Here is a 25,373-nt window from a genome sequence, read left to right as displayed (position 1 = left end):
ATCAATGAAGTCGCCCCGGAGCGCCAATAAGTTTTTGTTGTTGTTTTATAATTTCATGATTTGTTATTTGGAAGTGTTATCATTATATAATCATTTACATGAACAATGAATTACATGAAAAAAAGTACCTACTTTCAGAACAACTACTTTCATATGAAAAAAATTTTTTTTTTTTTAATTGGTTTGTACACTTAATATGGAACTGTATCAGATGCATAGGAATGCTACACAATATAATATAGGTTTTCCACATTTTCACATGTTTTGTATGAAGATGGTGAAGTAGAAAACCAAAAACCTTTCCCAATTCATTATTATTGTGCAAGAGCAAATTGACACTCTTACTCAGTCTTTTCTGATAACAAAGTGGAAAGATTCCAATTGTCCTATAACCTTAAATTGACTTTTTTTCATTCAAAATATTAAGCTTCAACATTTTATAAAGAGTCCAAAACTGTATTTTCGAGTAATAAATTCTGCTATAAATCTAACTAATGAAATAAATAAAACTCATAGTGTAAACATGAAAATCACCACAATGTACCATTTTCAACCATCTGCATATAATCTAGTATTTTTTGTGCTTCCTAGTCATTATTTAATTTTGTTTTCAACAGTTTGAGGGCAGTTTTTTTTGAAGTGTTGTCTATAGTCATCAAATATTCAACAATAAAAAAAATGGGAGTTGCATTTTGAAAAAAATCAACGATTTCACTGCTTTCCCAAAAGTATCCTTATGAATTGTATCGTTTCTTTGTTCATTTCAAATAACAGTAAACTTTGATTCGTGTTTTTTTTTAAGTCGAGAATTTACGAAAATATTCTCTTAATAAATAGACTTGTTTAAAGGATACCTATTGGGTTACAATTCTTAAATCCAACAGTAGTAGATACTTAATTTAATTGGTTAATAGTAAACGTGATAATAGGTAAATTAATTATTGGCATTATGAAAAAATGTTTAACAATGGTGAGTGGTCAACCTCCAGTTGGTCATTCAACGGGAACACTTTCCAGTTGAATGTGTTGTCTGTGAAGAGCACCAATCAATATTGAGTGCATATCATTAATAAATTACAACTTGATTTCTCACTTTTCTAAAACACTCCATCTCCATGGAGGCTCCGCTATTTTTGCAAAAAATACAGTTGAAGCTACTAAAATTTTTCAAATAAAAAAACTATCTTCAGAATGTCACATTGAAATGTGTGGGGTTGATTATTATGCTGGTGACAATCACATTGCAATAATAAATATTTATAGACCAGGAAGTGAAGAGTTGAGGAAGTGAAGAGTTGAATGTTTTTGATGAATGCCTATATTCTTTACTGAATTTTGCAAATAGAAAATTTGGCTATATAATTTTAAATGGGGATTTTAATATTCATCTTGATAAAACAAAACCAAAGAGTTGAAAATATTGAATAAAATGTTGGAATCTTTTCAATTGGAAATAACAACAAATAAATCAACATGTGTTTTCACAAATATGAATGAAAAAACCGCCCACTAGTAACATTGACTATGTAATCACAAATATACCCCCTATATATTATAATTGTGACGTCATAAACCATAACTTTAGCGATCACTTTTCACATGTTTTTCTACTATTAAACGTTAGCCAGTCCAAAACAAAGATGAATTATCAAATTCAAACTATGAACTTCGTGACTTGCGAACAAGTAACTTAAAGAATTTGCTCACATACCTAAGTAGACTTGACTGGTACACTTTTTACTCACATTAAATGGTGCCTCGATGTCAGTGTATGTTAGTAAAAATGACTGAAATTACGCTCCAAAAACAAATGGTGTACCCCAGAACTAGCTCAGATAAAAAATAACTTGCAATACTTGCATTGGTACATGTCAGTGTCAAACTGTGGTGAAACAAAAAGGGTATACTTACAAGAAAAAAGTGAGTATAAAATAAGGCTAATTGAAGAAAAATGTCAGCATACAAACAATAGAATAAACTCAGCTTTAAATAAAATCAAAGAAACATGAAAAATTATCAATGAAAACTTAAATAGAAACAATAAAGATAAAGAAATAATTACTCTGAAGTGTGATGAACGTTTGATAATAAAAAATAAGTAGCTGATAAATTTGCAGAGTATTTTTCGAATATATGCAAAAGTAAAACAGATTCCCTTTTTGGCGATAACTCTTCCAATCACATGTACCGTTTGTATTTGTTATCCAAACACTATATTTGTCCCTTACCTAACAGAGACTGATATATCAAACATTATAAAATCGCAAAAAAATAAATCATGCTCTGGGATTGATGAATTGTCACCGAAGCTGCAGAAAATTATGCATAACTATTGTAACGAATTAAAGAATTCACTGTCTTAAACAAATTTATTTCAACAATACTTCACTATCACAACTAATTTATTTACACCCTCAGTAACTAATGCTTAATTTATCTTCACCGTTTGTTAACCGCTCGATTCGCTTTCCTGGTACAGACTACTCTTCGGGACGAAGAGCGGCGTTTTTATATTGTCAACGAACGTTCCGGATCCCTCTGCGGATTTCGGGACTCATCCGCATCCTTCCCGCTCTTTCGCGGTATTCCGTCATGCGTTGGTCAGGGCCGGCTTCAGATTCATTACATTGCCCCCTTCTTAAAGACGTTTCGCCCCGAAATGTCATCCTTGGCGTGTGTCGATACCTGCAGAACTCTCCATATTTGCACTGTGAAGTTCGATGGAAGTAACACTCCACAGTCTTTATGCTCGGTCGTGGAAGATGGTTACCACACACCAGAATCTGGATGCCGCTGGATCTGAAGATCGTTTCCAACATGCTTCTCACAATTCTCCAGTCCAGCCTGTCGAGCCCAGAGGCTAATTTCGGGATCGCCAACTCCACGAGATTCTGGTCGAGCATCGTCTCCTTCAGTCTAGTAAGACTCCTCCAGACATCTTCATAGGACGGTTTGTCTCGATAATGTTTTTTGGTCACCAAGTAGAAGATGTTTCTCTGACCCTTCTTCAACTGTAGCACTCCTCCGACTTCTGGATTCTGTTCTCGTAATGTTTGAAGCTGGCCGAATTTCTTGTTGAATACCACAGCGATGCCCTTGGACATTTGGAGATCCTCTGCTACGCAGTGAGCTAGGGCGCAATCAACTGGAACCTTGAAAAGGTCTCGTGGCTCTTCTCAAGTTACCCCATGTACGACCTTCTGTCCGTTCGAGTATAAGGACATGAGTTGCTGGAACGTCATTTCATCCTCTGGTGGTCTGAGGGCGCGAACTTGGTCATGATTTCCAGCATAAGGAGCCAGTCTATTAAAATGGACGACCCTAGGCTTTCCTCGAGGTGGCTTATGGATTCGGTAGACGAGGTCATTAATCTTTTTCATGATTTTGTACGGACCTTCCCACGAGTTCCGCAACTTCGGTGATAAACCACGGCGGCGCTTAGGATTGTACAGCCAAACTAGGTCGCCGATTTCGAATCCTCCAGCATTCGCCTTGATGTCATCATCCTATCGCTGGCACTCCGGATATTCAGACGGACTCGTTCATGAATGTCGTCCATTCTCTGCCGAAGCTTGCTGACATAGTCTTCCCCCGCAGTGTCTTGTTCTGTAGGCATCCCAAATTTTAGGTCGCAAGGAAGCCGCAGCTCTCGTCCCATTATAATACTGGCAGGGGTTTGGCCGGTTGACTCGTGCACTGCCGAACGATAAGCCAGCAGGAACAGGTGGAGGTATTGGTCCCAGTCTCTTTGATGGTCAGAGACTACCTTGGACAAGTGGCGGTTTATAGTCCTATTCATTCGTTCCACCATTCCGTCGGACTGTGGATGTAAGGCTGTGGTTCTGGTCTTTCGAATGTCCAACAGTTTACATATTTCTTGGAACAGGTTGGACTCAAAATTTCTGCCCTGGTCCGAATGCAGCTCCAATGGGACACCGAATCGACATATCCCTTCCTTTACCAGGACGTCAGCGACGGTAAAGGCTTCCTGGTTGGGCAGGGCATAGGCTTCTGCCCACTTGCTGAAGTAGTCCATGGCTACCAGGATGTATTTGTTCCCATGGTGGGCCTCTGGGAACGGGCCGGCGATATCGATGGCGATTCTCTCGAAAGGACTACCCACGTTATACTGGCGCATTGGAGCTTTCGGTCGTATCCTAGGTCCGTTACTGGCAGCGCATACAGCACACTTTCTGCACCAGTCCTTGACGTCGGCTTGACAATTAACCCAGTAAAACCGTTGTCTTACTTTCTGGAGGGTCTTCGTTACTCCCAGATGTCCTCCAGTGACTCCATCATGGATTTCTTTGAGCACCTCCTGTCGTCTGCTCCTGGGTACCACTGTCTGGTGCCTTTCTTCTACACCGTCTTCAGACTCCAACACCCGCTTCAGAACTCCGTTTTCCAAAGTAAGGGAGTTCCATTGTGCCCAGTAGGACTTGATCACTGGCGAATAACCTGCTACCTCCTGCCACGATGGTCTTCGATTACTTTTCTTCCATCCGATGACTAAACCAAGATCTGGGTCTTTCTCTTGGTCTTCCTTGATCTTATCATCCTCCCAGTTGTCGTCTACAGCTGTAGTTCTACAAATAGCTGCTTCCTTCTCTTCTGCTCGTCGACAATGTGAGCAGTCATCGGGGCAAGGTCTCCGTGATAGGGCATCTGCGTTTTTATGGCTAGTCCCAGCTCGATGTTCTATTTCGAAGTCAAATTCTTGTAATCTCTCAATCCAGCGCGCTACTTGGCCCTCGGGATTTTTGAACTGCAGAAGCCATTTGAGAGCTGCATGGTCCGTTCTCAACAGAAATCGTCTTCCATACACGTATTTGTAGAAATGCTCTACTCCTTTGACTACGGCCAACAGCTCTCGCCTGGTGACACAGTAATTACGCTCTGGTTTACTGAGCGTTTTGCTGAAGTAGCCAATAACTTTCTCCTGTCCATCCTGGATTTGAGAAAGAACTGCTCCAAGTCCCACGTTGCTGGCGTCCGTATCCAAAATGAACTTTCCGTCAGGTAAGGGGTAGCTCAAAACGGGAGCGTTGATCAAAGCTCTTTTCAGCTTCTTGAATGAGTCTTGGCATTCCTCAGACCACTGGAACTGGATCTGCCCTTCTGTGAGGCGAGTCAATGGTTTGGCGATGTTGGCAAACCCCAGCACATATCGGCGGTAGTAGGTGCATAAACCAAGGAAGCTCCGAAGCTGATGTATGTCTTTTGGAATGGGCCAGTCCTTAACTGCTTTGATCTTTTGTTCGTCTACCGCCACTCCTGCCCCAGAGACAACGTGGCCAAGATAACGGACTTCTTTCTGGAACAGATGGCATTTCTTGGGACTCAGTTTTAATCCAGAACTCCTCAGACGCATGAACACCTCCTCCAGATTTTTCAAATGATCGTCGAACGATTTTCCGACCACGATTATATCGTCGAGATACACTAGACACGTCTTCCATGAGAGACCTTTGAGAACCGTCTCCATCAATCTCTCGAAGGTCGCCGGAGCATTACAAAGCCCAAATGGCATAACCGTGAACTGCCACAATCCTGAGCCGATGGTGAAAGCTGTCTTTTCTCGATCTTCTGGGGCCAATTCAACTTGCCAATATCCACTCACGAGAAAATTGTGGAGCCGGCTAGCGTGTCTAAGGTGTCGTCGATTCTTGGAAGAGGGTAGCTGTCTTTCTTTGTCACGTGATTTAGTTGGCGATAATCCACGCAGAACCTTGTCGAGCCGTCCTTCTTCTTCACTAACACGACTGGGGAAGACCAGGGGCTGTCAGAAGGTTCGATGACTCCTTCTTTTCCCATATCGCTGACTATCTTGTCTGCCTCTTCTCTCTTGGCAAGAGGGAGTCTTCTAGCCGATTGCCGGATTGGTCGGGCATTCCCAGTGTCGATTCTATGCTGAACCACTTTTGTTCTGCCGCCTTTTCCTTCTCCAATATCGAAGATTTTCTGGTACCTCTTGACTAACTCCCTCAATTTAGATCGGTGAGTTGATGGTATGTCTTTGGAGGAAATGTCAATTAACTTCTCCAACTCTTTAGGCAAGTTGTTGGCTTGGCTAACTGAACTGCGTACACTCCGTATGACAGAGGAAATGGACGAACAGTGCCCCAGCATTGTTCCTTTCTTCAAGGTCACGGGAAAGTAGTTGACATTCATGACCCTGACCGGCACAACTTTATCAACACGCAACAGGGTCTTCCCCAGTGCGATTCCTCGTCCAATTTTCTCATCGTGTAGCTTGGGCTCGAACATTACCTTGCCGCTGCTCGCACTTCCGTCCAAGCGAGCCTCCAGGATGGTTTCAGCCCTTTCCGGTACGCACACGTCTTCGGCCAACAGGACTCTAATCATCTCTTCGCTTCTTCCATGAAGCACAAGCTCTTCTCCGTCGACACGTAGGATGCCGTCTTGAAAATTCAGCTCGAACCCTCTGGAATTCATTATGTCCATTCCAATGATCGCATCGTCCTCGATATCCGCCACCAATGCACGATGTTTCAATTTTGTGCTGCCCAACACCAATTCAATGGGTAGTTCTCCAAGTACATTGGCTGGCTCCCCTGTTGCAGTGCGTAACTTCCAGCTTGACGGTTCAATTCCTGCCGGTGTTTTGGCAAAGGTTGGCCCAAGAATGGTTCTCGTCGCACCTGTATCTAGCAGCATGGTGCAAGGCTCGTTGTTGATGAGGCCGTCTACGAAAACACCTTTGTCTTGTCGTTGGAGAACGGCAACATATGCGTTTTTACGGGGGCTTGCTGGGTACAGGTCGACGATTGCCCCTTCTCATCGACCCCCTCTAGTTTACCTGATTTGGTGTCGATTCTTTGAAAGCTGGACATTTGCTACGCACATGTCCTATTTTCCCACAGTTCCAGCATCTTATATTTTTCCGCTCAGGCAAAACTTCTTTCATTACTTTTCTGATGGTGGCCTCAATATCTGCAGGCACTTGTCCATCTTCCTCGATAGCTCGAACTTTGCTCTGACTCTTGCAGGATTGTTTTGCAGCTTCAAACTCCAGAGCGTTTGCCAGTGCATCCACGAGATGTTTGGGATGAGCTAGCGTCAAGGCCTGTCTCGTTTCTTGGTCGCGAAGTCCATCCAAGAATGCTTGAACTGCTAACCGCTCCATTACATTTTCGGGAGTAGCAGGATACGCCAGACGGACCAATCGAGCTATGTCGGCTTCAAACTCCTGTAGGGATTCTCCTGATTTCTGGCAGCGGTTCTTGAGCTGTGAATTGTAAACGTGCTCTAGGTGGGCCTGTCCATACCGCAGTTCAAGATGCTTCACAAGTTGGTCATAGTCTTCCTGTTCCTGGGCCGTGAGGGTTTGCAGGATATTCGTTGCTTCTCCACGCAACGCCAATGTTAATGCTACCGCCTTTTCTCCTGCATTCCATCCATTCGCTCTGGCCGCAGCTTCAAATTGTCGGCGGTAATTTGCCCAAGGAGTTTTTCCGTCGAACTGGGGCGGCTTCATGGAGAGCTTTCCTGGTTCAGAACTGAGTTTGACATCTTTCAGTTCCGGAATTGAGTTTTCAGTAACCGTTTCTGTGGGGTGGGCAGAATTAACAATTTGGTTTTGCAACTTGCTAATTGTTTTTTTCATATTGCTGATTTCTGCCTCGAATTCGCCTTTGATTTCATTGCCTAACTTGCCTAACATTGCCAGAAGCTTCTCCTCCAGACTTACCGAATTTTGTTGAAGTTCATCTTTCAAACTCTTCGAATTTTGTTGAAGTTCATCTTTCAGCGATTTGGTGTTCTCCTCGAGTTTGTTCATTATTGAACTCCAATCACCCCCAGAAACTTCGAATAAATATGTTTCGGGATCTTCTCCTGATTCAATCAAGTTGTCCCATAGTATCTTCTGGAGTACTGATTTTTTTCCGGAAAAATCCAGTTCTCTCTCCTCCAATTCTTGCTTCAATTCGGCAACTTTCAAGTCCACTAGGCGCACTTTCCTTGAACACATTTTATCTCTTACTGTCTATTTTACTCAAAACTGAATATGTCCACTTATTTAATGGAGTCCGAAACACTTATTTATTTTCACAAGTCTATTTTTTGCGAGAAAGGTCTATCAGTTTATATTTTCGTCGTCCGGTACTGTCCGCTTCGCGAAACACAATGAATCACCAGTCTATCTGCGCGAAAGTGCGAAAGTTTTATAGTCAATTTCACCGTAATACAAAAATTGTCCACCAAGCGCTCACAAATTTATTTTAAAAATCCACTTCTGATCACCAATTGTAACGAATTAAAGAATTCACTGTCTTAAACAAATTTATTTCAACAACACTTCACTATCACAACTAATTTATTTACACCACTCAGTAACTAATGCTTAATTTATCTTCACCGTTTGTTAACCGCTCGATTCGCTTTCCTGGTACAGACTACTCTTCGGGACGAAGAGCGGCGTTTTTATGTTGTCAACGAACGTTCCGGATCCCTCTGCGGATTTCGGGACTCATCCGCATCCTTCCCGCTCTTTCGCGGTATTCCGTCATGCGTCGGTCAGGGCCGGCTTCAGATTCATTACACTATATTATCTCCCCTCTAACAAAACTAATCAATTCATCTCTAGCCAAAGGAGAATTTCCTAACCTGATGAAAGGTGCTTGAACGCTGTGTGTACAATGTAGTAATCAGTTTTGTAGAACGCTATGACCTGTTAACGCTCTCTCAACATGATTTTAGGAAAAATAAATTAACGGAATCAGCCACATCACAAACATGAATTATGTTTACACTTCTTTAGATAAAGGAAAATATGGTGTATCTCTTATGTTCGATTTCTCAAAAGCTTTTAACTGTCTAGACATAAAATTCATGTTTGAAAAACTTACTTATCTGGGTATAAGAGGTATCTTGTTGAAATGGTTTGAGTCTTGTCTTTTCCACAGAAGTATTCTTATCAAAGTAGAACAACTATCGAATGAATGCACTACTTCTCTTGGTGTTCCCCAAGGATCTGCCTTGGGACCCTTGATTTTTCTCTTTTTTGTAAATGATATTCCCAATCATATTACCGCGGGACAATTAACAATGTTTGCCAATGACACACTAGTTACAGTCTGTGGAGAAACCCTTGAAGAATTGTACAGTAATATTGAAAAATCTCTCAATGAAATTAAACAATGGTGCCAAAAAAATCGACTCATTTTAAATACTGATAATACAACCTGCATACATTTTCATATGAGAAAGCCAGTTACAAAAACCTTTTATAAAAATCTATTTAGTGACAGCATCAAGTTAATCGGGACATGGCTTAACTCAAACCTCAGTTTCTCCTCCCACATAGACTTTGTAAACAACTCAATAAAGCATACTATGCAATTTTTCAGATGAAACCAATTTTGTACCAAAAGGGATTGTTGAATTTATACTATGCGTTTGTTTGTATATAGCCATATATCAAATAATATTGCAACATGAGGACTGGCTACTGAATGTAAAAGAGTTTTCACTAGACTATTAGATTATTTTTTATTTGGAATACAGAAAGTCATGTAGAACTGTTTTCAAACACTACTCTATTCTGCCCTTCCATTCTATTATCATTTTAAAATGTGTAACTATTTTGAAAAGTAACATTTCTGACTTCAATGTGTTAGGAAGTCATCATAACTACCCAACAAAAAGTTCTATATTGGAAATACCAAAACATAAAACTGCAACATTTTAAAAGTTTACATTTTATAATTGCATATTTCTTTATAACAACTTACCAAAATATACTCGTATAAAGAATATCAATAGCCATAACAGCTTCAAAAATGCAACAAAAAATTACCTCCTGGAAAATAGCTTCTATAGAGGAATTTTTGGCATTGGAATCCAAACACCGAATGTTCACCGATTAAGTTTTTTAATATGTAAATACGTATAATATAGTTTTCTTTTTTTTTGCTTATATTCTTAGATTTTTTATTTTTATCTATGTAACGTGAAATTCTTATATTCTCATGACTATCAGCGACTTTTTTGACCTGTCAATTGTACTCTGTATGTGAATATGGCCAATAAATACTACTACTACTACTATACAAATATTGTTGTAATAACCAAATATAATTAGAAAATTTTAATATACAAACAATAGTAAGTCTACAACTGTATTCAATAGAATTAAGTGACTAGTGAAAATAATTGCATTTATATAATGATAGTTTAAATTAACAACAAATAAAGCAGTAAAAAATCCTGGTATACAAATGAGCTCCAAATGATGAAAAATCAATTACAGATCGTATCAGAACTATGCCAAATTTCTTATGATATGCATATAAAAAATCTAAAAAAAGAATATCAAAAAGTATACAAACAAAAACTGAAAATTACAAAAAGAGAGTTTAATAACAGGAAAATAAAGGATTCGAATAATATTAACAAAATGTGTTGGGATATAATAAATAAAGATAGGGGCAAAACAAAAAAACACCCAGAAATCAAACTAAACGAAAATTACATAAAAGACTTCTTTATTAACAAAACAGTATAGTACACAGTATAGTACAAACTCAATCACATGTAACTTCTCTATTGCTAGGAATATTTAACTGTTTCCCAAACTTTAAATTTAGGAAAGTAACCTTTAACGAAACTAGAAATATAATAAACAAAATAAAAAATAAAACCAGTGCTGACTATTATGAGCTAAATATCTTTTTAATAAAAATAATCAAAAATATCATAATCACACCCTTAACAATGTTGATAAACGAGGCAATAAAATCCGTAACGTTTCCTGATTGCCTTAAAATTACTATAGCAACCAATAGCAAAAAAATGCCGAAGAATTGTGTAAACTGAGACCCATCTCAATACTTCCCGTAATCGGCAAAATATTTAAATCTGCTCTGAAATCGCAGTTAGTAGAACACCTTGAGGTACATAACATTATTCCAGATTACCAGGTTCAGGTCCAGATTCCAGGATTTCAGCAACGTGTCCACACAGGAAAAGTGTTCTGTGATCTTCAGGCGGCATTCGATTGTGTGTCACATGAAATCCTGCTTGAAAAATTGGAGTGGTTCAAATTTGAGGAAAACTCAATTAACTTCGTTAGATCATATCTATCGAAACATAGACAATACGTTTTTTTGAATAATAATAAGGCATATGTTACCAAAGAAATGAAAAACGGAGTCTACCAATGTTCGGTTTTAGGACCAATTCTATACTTGATTTATGTGATTGATTTCAAGACTGAAGATGACTCTGATTACGCAATTTGCTGAAGACACATCATTAATGCTCCAAAATACAAACTACGAGGCTATAGTTGAAGAAATGAAAGTAGCAGAGTCGAATGCTAATAGATGGCTGACAATAATGAATTAAAATTGAATACTAATAAAACGCAACATTAGTTTTTTACACACAAACAACTGCCTATAGACCAAAATGAATTGATTAAATTTCTTGGATTCCAAATGGATCCAAAGGTCTCCTGGGAAAAACATGTAGATTTTATTTGCAGAAAATTGGCAACCAGCATTTATATTATAAGAAGTTTAATGGGCATCTCATCTATTGAAACCATTATCACTGCTTATCATTCACTTTTCATGGTCCCATATGTCTTATGGTCTAGTATTCTGGGGGCACTCGCCTCATGCAAAAAGAGTGTTGGGACTGCAAAGAAAAGTTTTGCGAGTTATCTTCAAACTGGGTTATCAAGAACACGTTAAAACAACATTTATTAGTAATAAAGTGTTTCGTGTATAAATTATGTAAAAAAAATCCCCACTTATATCTAAATCAAAACGATTTTCATTCACATAATACCATATATATGTATATATATTTTTGAATGATGCAACTAATTTTCCTTTATTTTCAGTATTTCAATATTAAATTTTACAAAAAGGATTTGAAGCTTTATATTTTCTATTAATTATCTGCGAGCGCTTTCGACAGTTGGTAGTACTGTCATCTTCTAGGCACTCCTCAAACTGAACTTGTCATCCTGTCGTCTGCCTCTTTATACGGTCAGAGCGTCTCAACTCAGGTATTTCAGGTACTTTAGGTAAATTTGCCTGTATTTGTACTGCATCAGGTTCTCTTTTTTGTGTTAGATCTTCTCTAGGAATGTGTATGGTTTTGTTTAATATATTGAATGTGAGGTCTTGTTGTGTTTTGATTTGTACTTGTTCCTCGATAAGTGATTTATGACTTAAATTTATGGATGTTCAAGTTTTCCCAAATGTCCATGCGGTTTCCCTTGTTGACTTGTTTTATGAGTTTTATGTTCTCTGGTGGGGGGAAATTATGTTTGTTTTGTATGGCGTGTGTTGCGAGGTTTGATTTATATATTATTGGATCTTAACAATAATAAAAACACATGATGAAAATGGAGAATGGTTCAGATACGTTGACGATGGACTGTACATATCACAAAACAATGGAATAAGAATAGAACAAATAAAAAAATAAATTAACGAAATAAATCAAAAACTATGTTTTAGCATTGAGGAAGAATACAATTCAAAACTTAACTACTTGGACATAACCATAACCTAACCTAACCACAACAAAACACAATTTCGAATGGCAATATACAGGAAACCTACACAAACAAGCTCCACCATACCCGCAAGTTCAAACCATCCACCATCACACAAAATGGCTGCCTATAACGCATTCATATATAGAATGTTAAGGATACCACTCAGCAATGAATCCCGAAACAAAGAACGGAAAGTCATATACCAAATAGCCGACGAAAACGGATACACCCAAAAGACAATAGATAAACTAGAAAACAGAATCAAACCAAAAATACAGAATAAGGATCAAGCCACCCCAACAGACAAAACAACACAACGATGGACAGCATTTACGTACGTAGGACACCACACCAAAAAACTAACAAACATCTTCAAACCACTGTACATCAACACATACAAGCCGAACACGAAGATAACACAAAAAATAAACAACTATGAAAAAGAAGATGACAAAGACCAAAACGAGATATACAGTATACAATGCTCGGACTGCAACAAATTCTATATCGGCCAAACCAAGAAAAAACTAATCCAAAGGTACAATAAGCACAAAAAGGCATACATAAATCCAATAGTATATAAATCAAACCTCGCAACACACGCCATACAAAACAAACATAATTTCCCCCCACCAGAGAACATAAAACTCATAAAACAAGTCAACAAGGGAAACCGCATGGACATTTGGGAAAACTTGAACATCCATAAATTTAACATAAATCACTTATTGAGGAACAAGTACAAATCAAAACATAACAAGAGACCTCACATTCAGTATATTAAACAAAACCATACACATTCCTAGAGAAGATCTAACACAAAAAAGAGTACCTGATGCAGTACAAATACAGGCAAATTTACCTAAAGTATCTGAAATACCTGAGTTAAGACGCTCTGACCGTATAAAGAGGCAGACGACAGGATGACAAGTTCAGTTTCAGGAGTGCCTAGAAGATGACAGTTATATATATTTCGTTCGTTTCGTTATATATATTTCGACATATATAAATATATATATATATATATATATATATATATATATATATATATATATATATATATACACATAAATAAATATCAGTCTATTTATTTTAATTGTCTGAATAACCGTATGACTTCATTCCACAGATTAGGCATAACAAAAAGAAAAAAGGGCCTTACAAAGAAGCCATCAAACAAGCCACTACAGAAGCTAAAGAGAATGCTGAGAATAGAGTAAGACAACCATTGGGAAATTCTCCATCTCACAATATTATTCAAGTTGTTCCATCCACTCTAGCATCGCCAAGAGAAATTGATGTAGTGTCATAATAATTTGTAGTCCTTAGAATTCAGTTTTTATATTTATAAAACTGTTTTGTTCTCAGTACTGTACGGATGGATTAATTTTTCTGTTGTTTTGAAGTGTAATATATTACATATCCCAATCCCGTTGTTGAACCATTAAGGAAATTATATTTTCAAAGCAGATTTGTGTTATGAGTGAGTATGGTTTTTAGTTCAAAGATAAATATTTTGGTAACTGTGCAATGTTCTATTGATTACTTTACCTTACTTTTCTTCTTACTGAGCTAATATACTTTATGGACCACTTTGAATAATTGAAATGGAATGTGGTATGTAAAAAAAGTGTCTTGAGGCATATTTTGGAACATCTAGTTCAGTTGAATATGCATTATCAAAGTGTTTACTATAAAGTTAGAATTTTGGAATGTTATGCTAATGAGTAGTCAAAGTACAAGCTTTTTCTCACTTGATTTGTAGATGTTGAGATTTGCTTTTCTGAGTACAAGCATTGAGAAATACTTTTCTCTTGATTTCCCTTCATTTATGTATCATCTTTTAATTAAGAGTATCTACTTTCAAATTGAGCATTAAAATTTGAAAATAACTTGTATGAATCATTCGCAGGTTTTTTGTAGGCAGTAGCTAGTTTATAAATTATATTTGAAAATATTAATTTCCTCTCCTTCTAAAATTTTGAAGCCATTTTCCTTTCATGTATATTTTTGTGAATATGCTGCTTTATATAAAAATTTATAAACTGTATACAGGGTGATGAAACCTCCTTGACAGCTTACAGAAGCAATGTCACTATTTTTCAAAATATGACTAAGATTTTTGGCAAAAATAATTGTAAATAGTCACTGATAGTTTTAAGACTTTTTGAAGGCTTCAATAACCTTCTTTTGCTGTGTGTATATTTTTTAAGTTAGTTATTCTTGGAGTATCGTGTTTTATTTATGAGAACAATTATTCAAAGCGATTTAGCTAAAAACTGTTTTTTCGTGCAGTGTTCATATAATACACAGCTCATACCATTCATGAATTGCTCAGCTTTTCTAGTGGTTGGAGCAATTTAACTGCTTCTTGTGATTCACTTTTTACAGGTTATTATTTTTTGTAAAAATGATGGTAGTTCCATTATTTGTATTTAACTTAAGAATTTTATAGTGTACATTTGTGATAATTTTTTATATGCTACTTTTTATTCAAGAATCCTGAAAACCATTCACTGGTTTTTCTCTAGGTATCTGTTATACAATAAAATATCTGTGATTTTATTCCTTTGGATAAGTATACTTGTAGTAATAAAAGGAACTTTTCGTAGAAACTGTTTTATTTTCTAAGTATGTAGTTATTTTAATACACATAAAAAATGGAAACTATAGTGAATGCATGGGCTGCTGCTCTTGGGGTGCAGTACTATTCTCTTATCTGTGGTCATTTCTGATGTCGACAGATGAGAAAGTTAGTCTTTAATAACCTCCAAAGAACACTGGACGTTGTTCACACTTGATGCCATAGAGAGCAGATGTCTGTAAACTCCAGCTAAACTGAAATGATTCCCTTTAATAGAAAGAAAAATCTGTTAGTTAATTAGATAAATCCCAAATATTTCAAGATGCCCTAAAAATAATAGAATATTTGAATCTGAAAAAAGCTTCTGGGTATGATATTATTGAACAAGCAGTCAATATTGAAGTCTCACCAATTTTATTTCTTAGAACGATTGAATCATAAAATATATTTTATATAGTAATCAGTATGGTTTTCGCAAGTCTAGAGATCCAGAAGCAGCACCAACGGATGTCATTTCAAAAATTCGAACTGAAATTAATGACAGTATAAAAAGTGGCCTCTTGTCTCTTCTAGGTTTGTGTAAAGCATTTTTTGTACATTATGATATATTGATCCAAAACTAAATAATTTTGGTATTAGAGAGAATATCCTTAATTGGTTTGTAAATTATATAAGTGATAGACAACAAGTATGTTTGCATAGAGAATCAAAAAAATTCCATTAGAAAAATTAAATGTTTTTTTAAATAAACATTAACTAATTGACACAGAACCCCGCAAAATCCTTATGGAATTTGGGTCTCGGTGGATTTTTTTTGAATTTTTTATGTGATATTATAGTCTCATGTAATTCCCAATCAATGTTACCATTGCTTTGCCACTAGGGGTCGTTAAAATCACCCCTTTCTCAGAATAGCCTACTCATTATCGAAACAGGACATTTTCACCTGTTTCATTGTATATAATGTTGCATATGATTATGCTTTTATAAAAAAAATCTTCTCTTCCCCCTCCACCTATTATGAAACGCAAAAAAATGATATCTGGATTACTTTGAAATGCATCGCCGGATGTTTGAATATGCTTGAATAAGGGAAATAACAATTTTTCATATTACCCCGCCTCCTCCCTCTGTAGAGAGGGGAGGGGGTGGGGGATAACCTATATGAAATTTTTTTATGATGCAACCATTTAAATTTTTAATATGATACAGTTCATGTTATTGTGAATAGAAATTAATAAGGTGATAAACCCCAAAAATGGATAGTTTTGTTGATGGAGGGCGTTAAAATCACCCCTTGCTCAGAATAGACGATTTATTTTGAAAAATATATGTTTAAAATATGTTTTTTCCGTTAACCAGTTATCGCACCTCTACGAACTACAACCCTCAGAAGTCGAAACTTGTGCGAGCTAAGTACTTACGATGGTGATTACGTGTGATTCCTAACACGAGTTGGACGATAGCAAGTGAAAATCGAGCGTTCAGCCTGGGGCTTGAACCATCGACTCACATCGACCGATTGACTGAGTGAACAAAGCACCTACGTCGAACCGCCCGGCTACCGACCGACCAAAACCAGTAATAACATTTTCACCCGTTTCATGTTGCATAAGATTGTGCTCTTTCATGAAAAAAGGTTCCCCCCACCTATTATGAAACGCAAAAAAATTATATCTGAATTATTCTGAAATTCATCCTCGGATATTTGAATATGCTTGAATTAGGGAAATCGCAGGGGAGGGGAAAGCCATGAAAAGCTCTCCCCTCCTCCGAGGGGAAGAAAACTAAAAAATTCGCTGATTTTTTTAAATTTTCAATATGATGCGGTTCATGTTATTGTGAATAGAAATTAACTAGGTGATAAACCCCAAAAGTGGATAGTTTTGATGCTAGGAGGCGTTAAAGATATATCTTGCTTAGAATAGACTATTATAGGCGGGTATGATATTTGTACTTGTTTAATTTTAGATTATTGTAATCTTTCATAAGAAGAAACCTCCCCCTAACCCTCAACCCCTATTATTAATGTTTTATTCAGCTCAAATTAGAAAAATCATACTTGTTCATGTATACCTCTCCTTTTCAAAGAAAGGGAAAGTGGATGACGCGATTTTTTTTTTCGTATGAGGTGAAGGACCTCTTTTATAGAGAGGTAATGAGTCTCAAAACACAAGACCTACTGTGAGACTCCACTGATTTTCCCATGTCAGGGCTACTCACTAACTATACTGATTCTTCGATGTCAGGGCTACTCACTAAACCTCCGCCTCTATGTGTCAGGCTATTGCCGCTGGTGACACTTAGGCCTTGCCGCCCAACGTATCATGCCTATATTATGTACTGTCACATTCCTCAATCCAGTACTTCCTTGCCATCAGAGACTTTGTACAAATTCAAACATCAACAATTTGAATTTGTGGTGGTGTTTCATTTGGATCAATTTGTGCAGGCCTGTTGGCGGCATCCATTACTACATTTAATAGCGTCGTTCATGGGTATCTGACAAGAACCATACCACACTTGCCACATGTGCACAAGAACCCAAATTTCTTGCCCCGTTTTGCAAGTGCAGTAATATACTAAAATTGGCGCATTCTCTACTTTATCTTGCATGTTGGGGTTAAAAGCAATCCAAAGCTGATGTTTAGAGAGCCTGGTATATCTTGAGTAAATGCGCATTCTAATAAACCCATTCTCATTTAAATGTTCATCCACTTGAATGCTTTTACCATCATCACCCTGAAAAACATAAACTGCCCAACATTACACACTTTAATATCCGAAATGCTAACAAAAACTTTGATGAGTTACTGGCACTCATTGAAAAATATTATTTAACTTGTGACATTTTTGATTTAAGTGAATGCTATAAAAATGTATCTTTAAATAACCTCAATATACCAGGTTATTAACAATACATAATGATGGTGATTTTAAGAGAAACGATGGTGTTTTGATTTTAATCAAATCAAACCTTAACTACAATATTTCCAATCACAAATTGACTATATATGTGATGTCTCATTAAGTATCATAAATTTAATAATGCATCCTGTAAAATAATTGCCCTATACAGGCCTAACCCAACTAACCTGGTCTCGTTTATTGATGAACTTGATTTAAATCTGGACTAAAACTAGACCAACAAAATAGATGTTCTTATTGGTGATATCAGTATTATTTTATTAAATGAAAACAATATTTATGTAAATAAATATCTTTCTGTACTAGCTAAATATGAATTTGTGCCATACATAGTGAATCCTACAAGAATTACTTCTGAAACTAAATCATACATTTATCACTTTTTTTCTCAAAAACCTAACAATAACAAAAATTTATTTATAATTCATATATTCTTGAAGATCTCTTCTTAAATACATTTAATAATGCTATTGAAAATTCCAAAAGTATATAATTATGGTACAAAAAACATAAAAATAAAACCACGGATAACGGAAGGCTTAATTATATCAATTAGAAATAGGGGCAAATTAAAGAATCAACCAAACAAACACCTCACATACGAATTGTAATAAGAATATTAAACTTATAGAAATAAACTACTGAATAAAAATTATTTGAAACAAATTGAAAACAGTAAAAATAATCTAAAAAAACTTATCAGATAATATCAGAAGCTACCAATGAAGAAAACAATAACAAAACTATCTTACAGATTGCTGATGAAAATGGTGTTATCTTTGTATATAGAGTTAGTCTATATACAAAGGTGTTATATTTAGTGACAACAAATCAATGGCAAATTATTGTAATAATTATTTTAGTAATGTCGGCTTAAAAATGGTTAACGACATTTATACTGCATTAACAATTAATGAAAATATAGAAATAAATTCCAATTCCATGTTTCTCAACCCAATAACAGAAAATGAATTGATAGAGCTAATATCTACATTAAAAAATAACACTTTCCCTGGCGTAGACAGAATAACTTCTGAAGTAATTAAACTGAGCCAAGTAACCTTCAACCCCTTAAACATTTATTCAATTTGATCATCCAAAAGGGACATATACCTACTCAGTTCAGATCTTCTATAATCAAATCAATTCATAAAACTGATGACAAAACCAAAATTAGTAATTACAGACCTATCAGCGTAATAAACAGTTTTGTTAACGTCTTTGAGTTAAGTAATGTTGGTACAGCTACTACTGATGCTATGTATAATGTTATCAGAAGTATAACAGAGTGACTTGATGAAAACAGAAAATGTATTGTGTTTCTAGACTTAGAAAAGGCATTTGACACTGTTAATCATAAAATACTTCTTAACGTACTGGATCATTTTGGTTTCACAATGTGTGAAAATTAACGATACATTAAGTGAAACCAAATATTCTGTTCAGTCAAGCATGGAAAACATTCATAAATGGTTGAGTATGTATTCGTCTTTCATTAAACATTAGTAAAACCCACTATCTTGTTTTCTCTATAACATCATCAAACATACCTAATTTCTCTAACATAAAAATTCCAGGTATGATGGAAGAAATCAAAGAGATAAACGAGGTCATGTATTTGGGTATAATTATTGACAATAATTCAAAATGGAGTAGTCATGTTGATTATCTAAAAAAAAATAGGAAGCTAATATATAAATTTTACCCGCTACGAAAGTTTCTATCAAAAAATATACTCATACTAATTTACAAATCTCTAACTGAATCACTTTTTGTTATGGTATTCTGGTGTGGAGAGCAATGTATAAAATGTTCTTGTAAAAACTTAACAGAACTATATTCTGAAAATAAAATTGAAGAAAAGAAGCTCATATCACATTAATCTTATATATTCAGAAGATCTTAGCAATTTTCGAATATGCATTCAAAAATAAAACATTTCATGATTATGTTCCCATAGTTAATATTACTAGGAAAACAAAAAAGAAATTGTTACTTACTCCAAAATTCAATAAAAATATTTGTCATCGCTTTTTAACTTACAGACTAAAATTTGTAATATTCTACCCCTAAGGATAAAATGTATTGAAAATTATAAAACCTCCTCTATAGAATTAAAAAAATTATCTTCGAAACTTACTTTGAATTTGTCAAAATATTAGAACACCAATTGATACTATGAAACTAAATTGTTTCCTAACTCTCTGTAGACAACTGTAATTTTATATTAATTAGTATTACTTACTTTGTAGCAAAACACAAGTGTCAAGTCACTTAGATGCTATTTTATACACTACTTTATGTACTGCAATTACTGTCTTTATATCGATTTCTTTGTTGGTGTTTTATTATTATTTTCTGTATTTTTGTGTATCAATAAAATGAAATAAATAAATAAAAATAAAAAATGTAGGATGGAGCCAGCTCAACTTGACAGATATCTAAAATCATATATGTTTGAATTAAAAAGATATCAGAAATCTAAAATCCAGCCGAGTCTATTATTACAAAGATTTCACAAATTGAGTTGGTACACTTGGAGACTAGCTGTAAATCAAATTATCTAAAAAAATAATTCGTTCAGGTCAGTCTCAACTTACCTTTACTATAGGTTAATGCACTGACACCTATCAGAAAACAATTACTCTCCTGGCTAATACCACGAAGGGCGTTAGATTATATCCAACAGGTGTCAGTATAAGATTCTCCACTGAAGTTGTTCCTGCATATGCTGTTGGTGATACAACTGCCGCAATAGATTTTCAATTGTTGGAACACACTTGCAGACCAGTTTCAGGCTGTTTGGGCACTCGTCAGTGCTGGTAGTGTCTATCATCAACATAAAGTCGATGATTTCCGATAATTGAAAATCGAATTCCAGATATTTTGGATATACAAGGACCATACTTTTCAGACAGCCGTAACAATGATGAACAAGTACTAAAAGGAATAAATATGAAAGAGATCACGCAGGCATGTAGCTACCATTAAAACCGATTTCAAGACATGTCTCTGTGTACTATACAACTGCCTCAAAACTCTAAAATTACTGCACTTCAGAATATAGGCATAAGTAGAATCAGTGTAAACAATTGCTTTCTGAACATTAGGCTCAGGGTTATACAGTCTATTGGCAAAATATGGCATGTGATTTTGCATATACCTACTGTTCTCTTGTTATTGAGTTAAAACCAATATTCTGATTGATAAATCTTAGCATTGATTAAAGCTTTTCTCCCTAAGGATATGATAATTAAAACTGATTAATTTCTATCCACAATAACATGAACTGCATCATATCAAAAATTCAGAAAAATCCAAGTGCTATTTCCCTAATTCAAGCATATTCAAACATCCGACGATGCATTGGGTGGGGGGAAGATGAGACGGGTGAAGATTTTTTTTATAAAAGAGCATAATCATATGCAACATTATCTACAATGAAACATGTAAAAATGTCGTTCCCGGTTTCGAAAATGAATAGTCTGTTCTGAGACTAAAAAAAATCCACCCAGACCCAAATTCCATAAGGATTTTGTGGGGGTCATTACCTCTGAATAAGGGATCAGTTGAATTATTTCCTGATGATACAACAATTATATAGATACTCTTCGGATAACTTCAACAAAATTCATAATGAAATAAAAACAATTTCAGGTTGCTACAAGAAAATAAATTAATTTCAAATTTCCAAAAATGTTCTTAAATGACTATTTCTAAGAGATTATTGAACAATCGTGCCAATCCAATAATTATTAATAAAAATTCAACAATTTATACCAATTCTATTAAATTCCTTGGATTATATAATGATGAAAAATTATCGTGGAAAAACATATTAAAATTATTCGAAAAAACGGTAGAATCCACATTGGTATTCTATTCGAAATCAGGAACTATATCCCTCTTAAATTTTTGAAAAATATCACTTGATAAAGTTAATGTGTTAGCGAAACATTGTGATATACCTATATTTTTCAAATAAAATTTGTGAAGATCAAATCAGTGTAGTTTATGAAAATATTTCAGTTTTATACACTCACAAACTGCATTATCTTATTTCTTTTTGGGGATCAGACAATAAGTCCACTACAAAACTTTTACAAAATAAAACTATTAAATGCATATATAAATTATCATACTCAGAACCTGTGGTAAATTTGTATAAACCAAATAATCTATTAGATTTGAATAACTATACAAACAAAAAATGTCTTTGAAATGAAAGAGATAGGTACCTATATTTTTAGGAGAGATTAATTTTTGGGAAAGAAAGGCTTCCTTCCTTCAGAAGATTTATAAATTTTTTTGTATAAAGATGGAGAAGAAGAAAGTCAAAACCTTTCTTTCCCAAAAAATTGTTGTTTCATTCATTCAATAACAAAGAAAACAAAAATTTTTCAAATAAATTTCATAGAAATTAATAATATTCATTCATAACACTAGACAAACAAAATTATTATCAGTTAATAATTTCAAATCTAACTAATTTTGAACAGAAATCGATTTATCATGATGGAATTATAATATATAATACAATTCCTGAAAAAATGAAATCCAAAACTGCAGTCAATATCAGAAATCAATTGAAAAAGTAACGAATGTTTTTTCATATAGCCAGAATCATATAAATGTAGGAAAAGTCAAGATGAGTACTTCGACCACACCACTGAAAATGACTGCCATAGTTGCAGTTGAAACGTTTGGAGATTGTAACCAAAGAAGGCCATGGCAAAACCCGGAAACCAACCAAAATCATCTAAATGTTTTTATAATTAATCTGGATACTTTTACGTGCTCATATTAATTATTTTACTTGTTTTTCATTCAATATTTTATAATTTTTTTAAATTTTCATTTTAGTTTTGAATACATATTCATAAACTCAATATCACTTGCGTTTTCTTGTTCAATATTTCAAAAATTTGTTAAATTTGTATCTTCAGTTAAGTTAGTTAATCCCTATTCACAAATATTCAATGTTTCTTGGGATAATAAAAACAAGACAATATAATACAATATTATAACACTACTTCCTTCCAATGGTGAGGTTATTCCAATTACAGTAGAGGTGAAATATCTAGGTATTATCTAATAAAAAAACTCGCCTGGAATACTTACCCGGAAAAATCCACACTATAGGAAATCGTGTGGCAATACCTAAAAGCTTTACAGCAAATGACTCGGGCTGTAGTATATCTAACTCCATATTTTTCTGAAGGGAAATGGTAGCAGGTAATAGGCATAGTAAATTGTGTATATCTCCAGTGGCACAAAACAGTCATAAGTGAAGTGTAGCAGACTACTGACTGACACTGAAACTCACAGCTTTTTGGAAATGACCTCCGACTTATGGTCTACAACTATCAACTGCGAACTACCTTACACAGACTGGATCCTCCGGGAGAAGGAAATATTAAGTGTTATTGGTTAACAGATGGATTATGGTTCTAGTGCAGTTGTAAACCCAGGACAGAGATATCAACCTGTCTAGAGATCAATGCGATCATATTTCAAAGGAAATCTACGCAGTTGATCTTTGTGTGGATATATTGGCAAAAACTAACACACATGAATCAATGAAAATAGCATTCGACAGACAAGTGGCCTTGGCAGCTCTCATAAATTCCACATACCTATCACCAGTTCGACTGGTATTATAAAAAAATGGATCAATTCTTGAACCAATTAGGACGCATAATAACTAAAACGACATAATAATGGTTTTGTGTTATACGTTTAAGAAACAGTATTCATCATCAGACTAAAAATTAACGAAAGTTATATAGTCTTTGGTGACGAAAGTTAAGATACCAATGACAGAATGAAAATCCTATTGAGCATCATAATAATTCAAAATATCTTGCTAAATTACTAAAAAGTCTTATAGATCAAATCACTATATTTGAGCTTGTATATTCAATAAAACTTTCATGCCAAAACATTCTTTATTTTTAATAACACAAGATAAAATAGCCAAAACTTTTTGTGAATAAACTATGAATATTAATGCTATAGATTCTTAGATTGGTCAGTTGTTTGAGAATAGTGCAGAAGTTCAAGAGTATCTGCACACGGATTTTCAAATCAAGCGAATCAATTATTTTGTCCTTTTGTATTGGTGTCGTCTCAGAAATTTGGTTGTTACAAAGTTTTTTTTATATGTATCTAATATGTCTGATAGTTTTTGCAATAATAACATTATCAATACCAAGAAACTACTTTTCGAGCCCTGAAGAAGAATTTAATTAAATTCGAAACGTCGGCAAGAAAACAATTGTTTTTACCCAACCAACCTTTCTTCAGATTAATAACACTGCCTATGATAATTATTATAGAATTTTCACGATAAATTTTATTTAAGATTTTCGCTACATGGTAGCTTCATCAGTTAGACTGGTATGTACCAGCCAACAGGGCAATGATTGCACCCACCAACCAGCAGTCGCTCTTCTGTCTCAGGAAACCTGAAACCATTCGGACTGCAATGTTCAGCTTTGGAAATCATAAATATTCTCTAAGACAGCCATAAGAATAAGGTTAATGAGCTGGTCAACAAAATTAATTCCATTCCAGTGGCTGATTCCTATCAAAATCCAGCTGCAGCCATGGAAACCATGATCTACGAACTAGAAGAACGTCGCAAAAGAGCGATATTCCAGAATCTAATGCTGCCACCATTAGTGATAAAATAAATCATGATACCAATAAAATTAAAGAAATCATTGTCAGTATGGGCTTGGATACTGAAGTGAAGAAAGTAAGCTGTGTAGGAAAACCAAATAATACTACCAGACCCGTTAAAGTTCTACTGGAAAATAAAGACGATGTATTGCAAATTCTTAAAAACAAGATTAGAATTCGACAATCAGGTGTTAGAGTTAGTTCAGATCTAACCATAACACAACGCAATCATCTCAAGGATATAAGAGAACAACTAAGTACTAGAGTAACGAATGGGGAGGACAATATTACAGTAAGATACATTAATGGATCTCCAAAAATTGTAAAAAAAACTAAAAAAGGGTAACCTGTTCAATGAAAATAGTAATATAAAAATATACTATCAAAATGTACGTGGCATTAGAACAAAACTAAGGGACCTCGAGCAAAACATGGCATTGACTGACTACGACATTATAGTTTTTACGGAGAGTTGGCTGAATGATAGCATTGATAATGAAGAAATTGGATTAACAGGCTACACTATATATAGAAAAGATCGATCTCCTTTAATAAGCTCGAAATCTAGAGGTGGTGGTGTTCTTGTGGCAGTTAAAAATAAATTTCCTTCAAGATCCATTGCCGTAGAAGCGCAAAATT

General features: G+C 35.1%; 1 protein-coding gene across 1 annotated transcript in view; it reads left to right on the top strand.

Annotated features, from left to right (window-relative positions):
* The window catches only part of LOC111503622 (uncharacterized), a 56,142-nt gene extending 42,133 nt beyond the window's left edge, over positions 1 to 14,009 (top strand). Inside the window, exon 7 of the mRNA XM_074173071.1 lies at positions 13,668 to 14,009. Coding sequence (XP_074029172.1) covers positions 13,668 to 13,850 — 183 coding nt within the window. The 3' untranslated portion in view covers positions 13,851 to 14,009. The remainder of the gene's footprint in view (positions 1 to 13,667) is intronic.
* The last annotated feature ends 11,364 nt before the right edge of the window (positions 14,010 to 25,373 follow it).

Source organism: Leptinotarsa decemlineata, unplaced genomic scaffold (genome assembly GCF_025532065.1).
Source record: "Leptinotarsa decemlineata unplaced genomic scaffold, Ldec_3_MD MMD2_tig00000199_RagTag_RagTag, whole genome shotgun sequence".
Taxonomy (NCBI): domain Eukaryota; kingdom Metazoa; phylum Arthropoda; class Insecta; order Coleoptera; family Chrysomelidae; genus Leptinotarsa; species Leptinotarsa decemlineata.
Note: the sequence above shows the minus strand (reverse complement) of the source record. Positions and strands in the feature narration are given on the sequence as shown.